The 12,888-nt window shown below is 39.7% G+C and overlaps 1 protein-coding gene and 1 non-coding gene across 12 annotated transcripts; one reads left to right on the top strand and one right to left on the bottom strand.

The window, feature by feature from the left end:
* Window positions 1-380: 380 nt before the first annotated feature.
* On the bottom strand, window positions 381-482 carry LOC133065678 (U6 spliceosomal RNA). Its single transcript, XR_009694948.1, has one exon. It is a non-coding gene; the product is annotated as a U6 spliceosomal RNA (small nuclear RNA).
* Window positions 483-5,717: 5,235 nt separating this feature from the next.
* On the top strand, window positions 5,718-11,750 carry TPRKB (TP53RK binding protein). Of its 11 annotated transcripts, none has more exons than XM_061155735.1 (5): window positions 5,718-6,026; window positions 8,490-8,649; window positions 9,505-9,627; window positions 10,927-11,103; window positions 11,623-11,750. In XM_061155735.1, the coding sequence occupies exons 2-5, from the start codon at window positions 8,509-8,511 to the stop codon at window positions 11,707-11,709; spliced, it is 528 nt and encodes a 175-aa protein (XP_061011718.1). In that variant the 5' UTR covers window positions 5,718-6,026; window positions 8,490-8,508; the 3' UTR covers window positions 11,710-11,750. The 11 variants fall into 11 exon arrangements, with proteins under 11 accessions (XP_061011718.1, XP_061011714.1, XP_061011720.1 ...); XM_061155731.1 differs by having other exon boundaries at window positions 5,721-6,026; window positions 8,487-8,649; XM_061155737.1 differs by lacking the exon at window positions 5,718-6,026 and adding an exon at window positions 6,027-6,140.
* Window positions 11,751-12,888: the final 1,138 nt, after the last annotated feature.

The raw sequence follows: 12,888 nt of genomic DNA, 5'->3' as shown, positions 1-12,888 counted from the left end.
CTGCGTGAGGGCTTTTTCTAGTTGTGGCTTGCAGGGGCTACTCTTGCGGCGTGCAGGCTTCTCTTGTTGCTGATTGTAGGCTCTAGGGCACATGGGCTTCAGTAGTTTCAGCTTGAGAGTTCTAGAGCAGGGGCTCAGTAGTAGTGCCTCACAGGCTGAGTTGCTCCACAGCGCGTGGCATCTTCCCAGATAGGAGATCGAACCCATGTCTCCTGGCATTGAAAGGTGGATTCTCAACCACTGGACCACCAGGGAAGTCCCTAGTGTGGGTATTTTTAAAATTCATAATGCAAATGAGGCCTTCCAGTCTGGCAGGCCATGTGCATCAGTTCTGGGGAAGATTTTTTTCACTTTATCTTCTCTATATCTTTTTTCTTTTTTAAAAAGTGGAACGCTTCCCCAGTTTGCATGTCATCCTTGTTCAGGGACCATGCTAATCTCTATATTGTTCCAATTTTAGTATATGTGCTGCCGGTGAGCACTACCTTCTGTTTTCTTTTGGGGGAACTTCTATTAGTTGACTATTTGATTTTCTGAAATGTATCTCTTAAGTTAATTGTATTTTTGTCTCTTATTTTCCATTTTTAATCTTTTTCATTTTTTTTTAAATCACAAATTTTCTCAGCTTTATTTCTACCCTTCTGTTGGTTTTTTGCTACATATATTATGTCTATTTTTTCTGCTATATGTTTTTAATTTCCAAGAGCTAGCTCTTCTTTTCTGAATGGCTATCTGTCCCTGGCACTTCATTCTTTTATTTTTAATGAATGCATTATCTTTTCTCTCTTTAAAGTTATCAGTTTTTAAGTTTCTTCTGTTCTCTGTATCAGCTGTTTTTGGTTTCGGTTGACTCCTTTCTCTCTTGTTAGATGTGATCTTGGAACATCTGGTGATTTTTGCCTGTTGTTTAGTACTTGAGATTTGAGCACTCAGAGCTGATGGAAACTGCTCATGTATGGTAGACTTGTAAAAAGGCGGTCACTCACCTTGCTATTTTTAACTTCCCCTTGCTGCACAGAATCAGGTTTTATTTTGTCCATTTTTTTTCTAAGCCCTTAAAAAAATTTTTTTTTTTTATTTATTTTGGTTGTGCTGGGTCTTCGCTGGTAGACCGGCTTTCCTTTAGTTGCAGCAAGTGGGGCTACTCTCCAGTTGCAGTGCACAGGCCTCTCATTGAGGCGGCGTCTCTTGTGGAGCACGGGCTCTAGGGCTCCTGGGCTCCAGAGCACAGGCTCAACAGTTGTGGCACACAAGCTTAGTTGTTCCGAAGTATGTGGGATCTTCCTGGACAAGGGATCAATCCTGCATTGGCAGGTGGATTCTTTACCACTGAGCCACCAGGGAAACCCTGTTTTTCTCCATTTTGACAGTTAATATCTTTGAAATTTTTACTACACTCTCTCTCATCTACCACTTATCATCCCTCCCCTTCTCTTGTGAGTTTTTAATCTTTGGGAGTTTTTCTTTTTTGTTGGGGTTTGGGTGGTGAGTAGAGATACAGATATGAGTTCAGTCTAGCCAGTACAATGAGACTTCGTCAATTAAATGAGTTTTGGGTTTAACATCAGTCTGGTAAGCTTGATTTTTAGGCATCACATCCCAGGATTGTAGGCCACTCAGTGCCCTAAGTCATGATCTGGACCCACACAGTCAACTACAGACACTCCTACTATGGAGGAAGCCCTTCTTAGGATCCTGTCTGAACCACCTTTCTAGTGTAATTCTAACAGCTGCCCCAGAATTATATCCTAAAACAAACTCATGAATGTTATTCCCCTCTTGAAAATTTTGAATGGCTTATGATCTTTAGAATCCATTTCCAACTCCTTGTCAAGGCCTTGTGTGATCCGACTCCCAGCTGACTTTTCAAAGCCTCTGCCATGTTCCACTCCATTCTTCAGTGTACCAGCAGTTCTTGAGCACATACACACTTAGGCCATGGTGTCTTTGTCTTTCCAATTGTTCCTTGGCTGTAACAGCTCTCCTACAGCCTCTATGGGCAAATCATTCTCGAAGCCCCATCTCCTCAGTAAAGCCATCTCTCCCAACCTTACCCACCTACTGAATTACTCCTTTAGCTACAAGGTACTTTGTAGGACTCTTCAGCATTTATTTCACTTATATCCTGTTATGTGAAATACAGGTCCCAAGAATGGTCTCCTCCTCCTTCCTGAAAGTGCCATGTGCCACCTGGCCCATGCTCCCCAGTTTTGCCTTTGCAGGCAAACCTAGCACTCCCTAAGCTGACTGGAGCCCAAGTTAAACTCTGGGCCTGCATGGCCCTTACAGCCCCCATATGAAGCCCTCTCTGTTATCGGCCATCCCTCCACTTTGGAGTTGGAGGAAATGCTGCATATCAGGCCACAAGCTCTGGCTTTATGAGCTGCCATGGAAGGGTGAGATGATGTACAGAAGTGTAGAGCAGTTGACTCCCGTGTGAGGAGCCTTAAATAATGAAATGCAGAAGAGAGAAGGGAGCCTAGCAGGTGAATGCCCCCTCCATTTTCCCTCCTGTGGAATACTCTTGTGTTGGTCCTTTATTGGACCAGAACCTGGTGGTCGGGAGTCGATGATGAGAGAGTGAAAGAAGGAAAGAAGCTAATATTCCCTGGGTTACGCAGCCGGCTTTTGCGCTCCAGGGAATCAGCCAGAAATAGAGAGAAGAAAGAAAGAAAGACACGGGGACCAAAGCTCTGATGGAGCAAAGGTGTTTTAATCAACATGGTGTCGGCATATACTGTCTTACAATGTAGTTATTCTCAGAAAAGAGAAAGATTAAAATTCCAGACTTACAAAACACAAGGCGATCCCAATTAAAGAGAGAAGAGGGTACTTATCACCATAATGAGAAACTAACAAAGGAAATGCCTGGATTCCTCAGCCCCGGGAAAGGCGTGCCTCTCTTAATTCCTGAATATTCAGGAATTTATAAGGGCCAGAGGATTCCTGACACGCTTGGAATGGCTTTTCCTTCCAAGCCTTCCAGAGAAGAACCAGCCTGCTGAATGAACACATATACCAAACAACCTTTGTCTTTTTGGCTCACTGTGAAGCCTGTTCCTCACCCTCACCACTCTGTTCTCATATACCCCCAATAGAATTGTTATTTAGTCACTAAGTCATGTCTGACTCTTTGCAACCCCATGGACCATAGCCCACCAGGCTCTTCTGTCCATGGGATTTCCCAGGCAAGAATACTGAAGTGGGTTGCCATTTCCTGCTCCACAAGTAGGTGGTAGTGGTTGCTAATATATCGACATTAATGATTTCAGAAATCAAGAGTAGTAGAACTACCTCATGAGACCAACTGTGACCACATGCACAGAGATTATAAGGGAATATTAATGACGTCAAAGGATAGATCATAGAAAGTGGAAACGTTAGAGAGCCTTCTTTTCATCTGTTAGAGATTATGTTCAAGAGAGAACATTTTCAACAGCCTGACACAAGGCATTTTTTTATTTCCTTATGAAGTAATTCAGCAAATTTAATTTCCATTTTATTTAAACTAGTTTTTTTATTGAAGTGTGGTTGCCTTACAATGTTGTTCGTTTCTGCTCTACAGCAAAGTGAATCAGCTCTACGTATATATTGAATATATATTCTATTCCTTTTAATATTCTCTTCCATTATGGTTTATCACAGAATATTGAATATAGTTTCTTGTGTTTCAGTAGGACCTGTTCTATATAAATGATGGAATCATAGGATACACTATTTTTATGTCTGATTTTTTTTCAGCATAACTTTGAAATTTATCCATGTTATTGTATGTAGTAATAGTTGATTTCCTTTTTACTGCAGAGTTGTGTTCCATTGTATGGATATACAATTTGTTCATTCACTTAACAAGGGTTTGGGTTGTTTCCAGCTTTTGGTGGTCTTTTGGTGGTCACAGACAAGTCACTTTGAACTGGACAACTTTTTTTTATGTCTATTTTTAAATCGACTTTACTGAGAAATTTTATAAAATGTACTCTTTAAAATGATGATTTTTAATTTATTTAAATTTTAATTTTAATTTAATGAATTTTAACACAAGTTCCCTTGTAATTAACACAAAATCAGGATATAGAACATTGGCTTCATCGCAAAGGTTCCCTTTGGGTTTTTTTTCAGTGTCTCCCACTCCCCCATCCCTAACAACCACTAATTTGCTTTCATTCTAGAATAAATTTGCTATATTTGCAATTCCTATAGTTTTGTAGGAATGGAATTGTACAGTAACAATTTTACTTTGCTTTTTTCCTGAGCATGTTTTTAGATTGACCCATGTTGCAAGTATGTTCATTCCTTTTATTAATGAATAGTATTTCATGACATGAATTTACCACAATTTGTTTATCCATTCATGTATTATTGGGCACTGGATTGTTTCCAGTTTGGGGCCATCATGAGTAAAGTTGCTATGAACATTCATGTTCAAGCCTTTGGGTGGACACGTTTTCACTGCTCCTGGTTAAATACCAAGGAGTGAAACTGCTGCATATGGTAAGTATGCACGTGCAAGAGAGTGTGCTCATTGTTTCAATCGTGTCCGACTTTTTAACCCTATGGACTGTAGCCTGCCAGGCTCCTCTGTCCATGGGATTCTCTAGGCAAGAATACTGTAGTGGGTTGCCATACTCTTCTCCAGGGGATTCTCCTGACCCAGGGATCAAACCAGCAGTCTCTTGCATCACCTGCATTGGCAGGTGGATTCTTTAACACTAGCGCCATGCATTTAATTTTTTAAGAAACTGCCAAACTCTTTTCCAAAGTGGTTACACTATTTTTATTTTATACTCGGATTAGCAATATGTGAAGGTTCCAGTTCTGGATGTTTGACAACACTTGATATTTAAAATTTTTAAGGTCTTTCAAATTTTAGCATTCTTATGAGTATGTAGTAATAACTCATTATGTTTTTAATGATGAGCATCTTTTCATGTTTTTATTGGCCTTTCATGTATCTTTCCTAAAATGTGTTCAATTGTGTCATCTATCCTTAATCAGGTTGTGTCTCTTACTATTTTCAAATTGGAGTTGGTTGTATAATCTGGATACCAGTCTTTCCTCAGAATATATAATTTCATATATATTCCCACTGGGCTCAATCCACCACGGTTCTCTGTGCTTTCTTAAATGAGACCATATCTATTCTCAGTCTTTTAACTCTCTGTTCCCTGGAATTGCTGCTCTTCAGATACACACAGACCTGCTTCCAGACCTCCTCCAGTCACAAATGGCCCTTTTTGGTGAGATCTTTCTTAACCATCCTATTTTAAATACTAATACTCACGGCCTGACATTACACCCTATTCTCTAGTTTTTTCTCCATAGAACATATCTATACTATTTATTATTTATCTTTTTGTTTAAAGAAAAGTATTGACCCAGATGAGCCCCCAAGCATAAAAACATGGAAGAATAACATGTTAGAATAACATGGAATAAAATCATTAGGATGACCTCTTTCGGAGGCTGATATACCAGGGATGGCAATCAGACTTGTGAGCCTGCTGGATGAAGAGGTTGTACCTCTCTCAAGTACCCGAGGCAGATCGCCGAGCGCTCTCGGCTCCAGGAGATCCTGGCCAAGTGGACCTCACCCAGAACAAGAAAAAAACTGAGTCCTGCTTGCCTCGAAAAAAAACTGTCTAATCTCGAGCAGCGGAGACAAATGTAGAGCTCATTGGAGCCATTACTTTTCTTCTCACTGGACGAAACAGGATGTCAAGGCCAAGCGGCTTAAGGACGCGGCGAACAGCCACACTCAGCTTCCGGTCCGGCCGGAGGAGCCTCGCCGCCCCTCTCATCGGAAGGGGCGGACGGAGCTCCTGCTCCCCTTCGGGTCAGCAGACGCGACTGACGCCCGCGAAACACTCTGTGTAAGGAGGTAGCCGAGAACCTTCCTCCGACCCAGACCTGCAAAGACACTGCAGGGTCGGGCAGGGCGAGGAAGGAGCGCAGCTGCGGCAATCTCCCGGACGTTGAGCGCTTTGTTTCCGTGGGGAAGATATTACGAGACGGAAGGGGACGCGACGGTGAGTACTCCTGGCGCCATAGCGCTGGCCGGGTCGGGTGGGAACTGGAGAGCAGTGATTTTCCAGATGATACCTGTGATTCCCCGCGCCCTCGTTTATCGAGCGTTTGCCAAGGTCGGGTCCGGGGATGCAGCCCGGCAGTGATCGGCTCAGCCTCCCTTCGAGGGCGGACGATGAGCCTGAGACTCGCCAAAGTTGTAACAGAGGAGCTCGTAGAATAGGAGACTAGTCCTGGGGTCCTGGGAGCGCTGGTAAATGGGCTCTTACTGGCCAGTCGAAGGGAGGGAGGATTGATTCAGAGTAACTGCCTGTCCGAGGGGGCGTGCTGGGTAGGGACTAGCGGTGGTGACAAGCTGGGAGGGCCAGTGCGGCGGTGGGGGAATGAGCGCGGTCTGCAGGGTTCGCTAGGAAGTGGAAGAGGGAGGAAGGTCTCAGATCACAGAGTTTGGGACTCCGTGACATAAAGGGACTTTATAGCAGGGCAAGACTTGGTGTACATTTTGAAAAGATCGCTTTGATTCCCGGGTGGAGGTTGGATGATAGGAGGGAAGGAATTGTGAGGCGACCTCTTCTTCTAGGAGGTCACCGCTGTTGAGAGAAGGTGGCCAACGGCGGTGGCAGAGTAGGTATGGGAGAGAATTGGACCCTTCAAAGTGATACTTAAAAATTGAAAAGAGTTTTGCTTAAGATATGGGATTTGAGTGGGAGGTAAGTATCCAGCGATGGTTCGAAGTTTCTGACCTAAGTGAGTGAATTATATAAAACAAACCAAAACCATTTTTGACGTTTGATAGGCGCCCTTTCCCCCCTACTGTAAAAACAAAGCCCAGAAAAAAATTGTTTCCTCCCTGGTTATATGTACTCGTTATCTTTTGTGTGCTCGCTGTAGAAAATTCAGAACATGCAAAAATATTTTTTCTAGAAAACAAAATTATCTCTAATTCTGCTACCTAAGATGGCCATATTTTGGTGTGCTTCCTTTATGTTTTTGTTTTCTGAGCCCTTTTTTTTTTTTTTTTTTTTGTAGAATTGGGTATACATTCTATGTAAATATTTTTTTCCATTGGATGTTATCATGATAATAAAGATTGGATGGCCCTACTGTGCCAAGACATTATTCACAATTTTATTTTTCCAGATTGTAACAGAAAAAATCAGATATAATTCCAGCAAGTCAAAGATAACATTTTGTTGTTTTTTTCAGTAGTTTTCTTTTTGTGTACATTTTTAAAAACCCACATATTATGCCACATTTTGTGTTTTGTTTTCCAATCAGATGTTAAGTACTTAATGTTATTTATTACTATATTTACGCAGCCTTAACTACTCTTCAAGACTACAGGTTTTAGTGGTTGATCAGTAAAGCTGCTGTAGTTGGGCCTGTTACTAGTTAGGTAGGTTTTCAACCTTTTACTCTTAGGATGATAAGAAAAACATCTTATTACATAAATCTTCAGATTGCCAATTTATTCCTTCAGAAAAATGGTGGAAATAAAACTTCCTAGGTAAAAGGATAAAGTGAACCTATATAAAATTGCCTCACCTAAATATCTCTTTGAGACTTTAATTGAAATTGTTTTAAAGATTATATTTTTGCAGTGGTTAGTTTTTTCGTTCAAAGATAGATTATGTCTCTCAGTTATTTGTTGTTTATGCTGCTTTTATGTTTTTGTATATACCCTGTCCTTTTCTTGTTAAATTTATGTCTATAAAGGGTGTTACTATTTAAGAATTGTACCCTCTAGGCTTAAATTCCCATGTATGTAATGACTATCTTTGAGTTGTGTCATACTTTCTTCTTTAAGATTGTTTTCTGCCTTATATTTATGTCTTAGTTAGTTAGTTAAGTCGCTCAGTCGTGTCCGACTCTTTGCGACCCCGTGGACTGTAGCCCACCAGGCTCCGTCCATGGGATTCTCCAGGCAAGAATACTGGAGTGGGTTGCCATTTCCTTCTCCAGGGGATCTTCCCAGCTGAAGGATCGAACTCAGGTCTCCTGCATTGCAGGCAGACGCTTTAACTTAAACTCTGAGCCACCAGGGAAGTCTATATTTATGTCTAGATTCTGCCAAAATATAAATAAAATGGTGAGATTAGAAAGCTAAAAAGACTAAGTTGGAGTGAGGTTCCTTAATGCTGTAAGTAACCTGTGGTCTAAACAGCGTTTGGTATTCTGCTCCTAGTTGCCTGTTGAGAAGCTCCCCCTCACCCAGAGCCTGCCTTATCTGTACAACCAGGGGACCTGGTGTTGGCCCTTGATCCTTTCCCAGGAAGGAAGCTAGAACAGCTTAGCAGGGTTAGGAAGACAGTCTGTCATGAGGCTGCTAGATGTTTGGGGGTTGGTTTTTCAAGTTTAACAGTTCTGCATCTTATTATTAAAGTTATAATACTGTAATTGTGAGCAAGGATATTTGTTAGTGACTTACAGTTGTTAACTTTTGGTCTTTTGGTCTTGTGCAGTAGCATCCTGCTTATCTATGAAATGCAGTTAACACATCAGCTGGACCTATTTCCTGAATACAGGGTGACCCTTCTGTTATTTAAAGATGTAAAAAATGCTGCGGACTTGAGAAAAAAGGCCATGGAAGGTGCCATTGATGGCTCATTAATAAACCCTACAGTGGTAAGTACTCATGGCAATGAGTGAGCTTTATGGGGAGTTTAAGAATCTGATGATTTTTCATGGTGTTATGGGTTAGCCCAGTCTTCAAGTAAAAAGGACTTGTCTAACCTGTAGAGTGGATTCAGATTTGGCCAGCCTTCAACCGAACAGTGCAGAGCCCTGAGCTAGGAGACGTGAAAGGTGGTCTCCCTCTGATATGATGGCAGATGCCTAGATATCCATCTTCTTGTCTGACCTAGGAAATCTCTGTAAAGGAGGCATTGCATAGTGGTAGAATCACCAGGACTTAAATCCCAGTTATGCCCTTGATTACGACTTTGAGCATGTGGTAGCCAACCTTTATACAGAGCTTATTTGGTAAGTTCTTTATATATACTGCTAACTCACTTAATTTTCACAACAACTCTATGAAGTAGTGAGATGATTATCTGCTTCTAAAAGATAAAATGCTAAGGAATTTGCCCAGGTTCCCTTGGTGGTAAGTGGCAGAACTGAAATTCCAACCCCTTCTTTGCCTTGGTTTCTGCATTTATTGCACATGAAAAATAATAAAGGTATCAAATAGGGTAGTTTTGAGTAGAATAGAAAATAAAGTGTAAATGTTGAGAATATGGCCCTTCCCATAATAATAGTCCTCAATAAGTTGTTTCAAAACTTTTTGTATCTTAATTGCCTGCAGCTGTAAAATTCTGTGATTTTTCTAAACACTGAGGCCCTTGAGATTTTGAAAATTTTGAAAATATAGAAATTGTGATGAAGTAAAACCGCCTAACACTGGAGTCACCGTGGTACAGGGTGGTATCCGCCAGAGTCCTCCAGATTCTTGTGTGTAATTCTTTTTGTTCTCTTTGGCAGATTGTTGATCCATTTCAGATAATTGTGGCCGCAAACAAAGCAGTTCACCTCTACAAACTGGGGAAGATGAAGACAAGAACTCTATCCACTGAAGTTATTTTCAATCTTTCCCCAAATAACAATGTAATTAATATGGAATATATACTTTCTTTATATCTGTTGACCTTGTCATGGTAGCCTGTGTGTGCCTCAGTGTTGGCTTGGAGCCTGTTGCTGGTAACAAACCAAAATAACAGTGAAGAGTGAGTGTTGGACAGAGAGTTGAGGTTTAGCATTGCGTCCTACTAGACAAGTAAGCTTTGGAGTCACTCACATGAAGATTAGCTGAATTAAGTGAGGATAGTTTTATTTGTCCTTCCTGACATACAGAGTCAGGAGAATGCTATTTAAATCTAATGATAAACAGTGAGGCCTGGGTGTTTGTGTGTTGCCATGCACATCTTTCATTCCCCCTATAAACTCTTTGAGGGTAGAACCATGTCTTTTCCATATACCAGAAGTCTGCCTGGTACCTAGACTAGCTCTTAACACATGCTCATACACGCAGCACATAGGAAGAATTTGTGTTTGAGATACTGATAGTAAAGTTTTTGAGGTAAAAACATTCCACCTGGGTGTATTTTTTAAAAAACCAACTAATTTTGCTAATGAAGTTTAATTATTACTACTACTAAACACAATCAAGTGCTGAGATAGTGAGAAAGGTTAGGAAACCTGTGGCATGGTTTAAAATACAGATGTTTGAAAAATTTATAAAATGTGTAGTAATAGAATTCCCCAGTATCTTGGGGAAAATTACTGGGTAATTGTTTCTTTGAGATCACTGAAATAACTCAAGAGACTGCAGTTCATAAACATGTGTTGAGCTTGTCCCTGTTCCAGTCTAGGGTCAGAAATGTTCCCGAGAAAGGCAGATGAACAAGACAAAGTTCAAATGCCCTAAGATAATTGATATAATGGAATAATAATGCAAATCTGTGGGAACAAAGAAGCAATTTGTTCTATAAGGAGGAAAGTGCTAAAGGAGTGACATTTGAACTGGACCCTTGAAAGATGAAGGCAGTCCAGGTAGAGGACAAAGTGTGGGCACAAGCAAGAACAGTATGAAAGGATGGGAGCCCCAAACAGTCCCCACTGGCTGGACGGCAGGAGTGTGTGGCTAGAGGATCACTGGGTCCAGGGGGAGGGGCATTTGTGCATCCAGTCAAAGTCGAGGCTCGATTCTATGGGAATGAGGTGCAGCTTTGAGCAGGGAGTACTCTAGAGGCAGAGGTGGTAGAGATTAGGAAGGGATGTTGCAAAACTGTAGGCAGAGAGAACCACTAGGATATGAAAAATAAGAATCTGACCAGGAAAGGCTACAAATGGGGAGAGGTTTCAGACGCTGAGACTACTGATTTTATTGTCTTTTTCACCCCTTAGATTTCAGAGGCCTTGAAAAAATTTGGTATCTCAGCAAATGATACTTCAGTTTTGATTGCTTATATTGAAGAGGGTGAAAAACAAATAAATCAAGAATACCTGATATCTCAGGTAGAAGGTCATCAGGTTCCTCTGAAAAATCTCCCTGAAATAACAAATATTACAGAAGTCAAAAAGGTTTGTAAACCCATATTTTTAGAAAGAGCATGATAGATATGGAATAATAGACTGTTTGCTTATTGATCACCAATGCTTCTATATTGTTTTAACTTTTAGGAAAGGTTAATATAATTAAAAATTACTTGAAAAATGATTAGAGATAGAAAGAAATGCAGATTTACTTAAGATATAATTAGAAACTTAGTTGATAAAGACATTCTTTTAAAAAGAATAGATAACTTTAAATATCAAGCTTACATTTGAAATGTAAAATATAGTATGAAGTTAATGTCTAGATGTGTGCTTTTAAAATTGGTACAAATGTTTTGATGTTTAGAGAGTTACCACTATAACTTCAGTTGAAACTTTTGACATAAGTGATGAATTGCTGTCTACTTTACATACCTTAATCACATTGTGATTCCATCCCATTATCCCAATAATTGAGTAATACATTAGGTCACATATATGTGTTTAATGAAAATTAGTAGTGCATGAATATGTCAGCATGTCATAATCTGTCTTTTATGCTTACAGGTATATAAACTATCTAAACAAGAAGAAAGTATTGGAACATTATTGGATGGTATAATTTGTAGAATGTCAACAAAAGATGTTTTGTGAAATGACAGAAATATTAAAAAATTTTCAGCTTTTATAAAAAACATTCATTGTTTTTTCTAGATCATAAAATCTATTATGTTGTGTTGTAGAAAGTTTTAAAACACAGAATGGTAACAAAGGAAAAAAAACCACTCCTGGTCCTACCGCTTCATATTTTAAAAGATAATCATGGTTACTATTGTTATTGTCTTCTGTTTCTGTCCAAATATATTTTATTTTTATATAATTGGAATAATTGCAGACATTTATTGAATGTCTACAATATACTAGGTTCTTATCTAAATGACTTTATATCCATCAACTCATACTCTTAACACTTAATTCTGGCTACTCCAGCATCACCATTCCAAGCTTCCTGGTTCCAAGTTTTTGTATGCAGGAATTCATTTAATTATCACAGCATCATATAAAGTAAATTACTCCCATTAAAAGGTTGTACAAATAATAATGTGCGCAAGGTCATACAGCTAAAAATCATGTTTTATAAATGGTTTGGGATTTTTTTTTTTCATATTTTATCTTAAAATATGATTGTGTCAGTCAAGATAGAGTACCTATGTTAATGTTTTGCTAAGTTTGCTTGTTCTTAGTCTTTTCTATGCATGGGTAAACACTTCTGAAATATTTGAAAGTAAATTGCAGACCTCGGGGCACTTCACCCTCCATTGTATTTAGTTGTCATATCTCTCTCAATTATTTTTTAATTGAAGGAGAATTGCTTTACAGAATTTTGTTGGTTTCTGTCTTATATCAACAGTCATGTCTCTTTTCTAGAACTATCTTTTTAAAAAAGGTGATGTTGACATTTTTTGAAGAATACCCCAGATGTCTTTCAGAATTTCAGAATGACTTTGTTCGTGACGTGAGTCAGTTTAAATATTTTGGAGAATGATAGGTAGATTTTGTGTCCTTCCAATTTTACATCGTTCGGAGGCACATACCGTCATTTGGCCTCATCACTGATGATATATTTGGTCGCTTCGTTAAGGTGGTACCCCAGACTTCTCCATTATGAAGGCATCTTTTCTCCTGAAGCTTAGGGAGAAGTCAAAGCTGCCCTAAAGCTCAAAGTGCCTGTGGTCAGGATTAAAACTCCAAGTGACCCCTGATTCTATGCTCCTAATGACTCCACACAGCCATCACTATAAAACATGTTCTTTGTAAAAGTGAAACTTCACA

This window comes from Dama dama, chromosome 11 (genome assembly GCF_033118175.1).
Source record: "Dama dama isolate Ldn47 chromosome 11, ASM3311817v1, whole genome shotgun sequence".
NCBI lineage: Eukaryota > Metazoa > Chordata > Mammalia > Artiodactyla > Cervidae > Dama > Dama dama.
The sequence above is the reverse complement of the archived record's forward strand: the minus strand, read 5'-3'. Positions and strand labels throughout refer to the sequence as shown.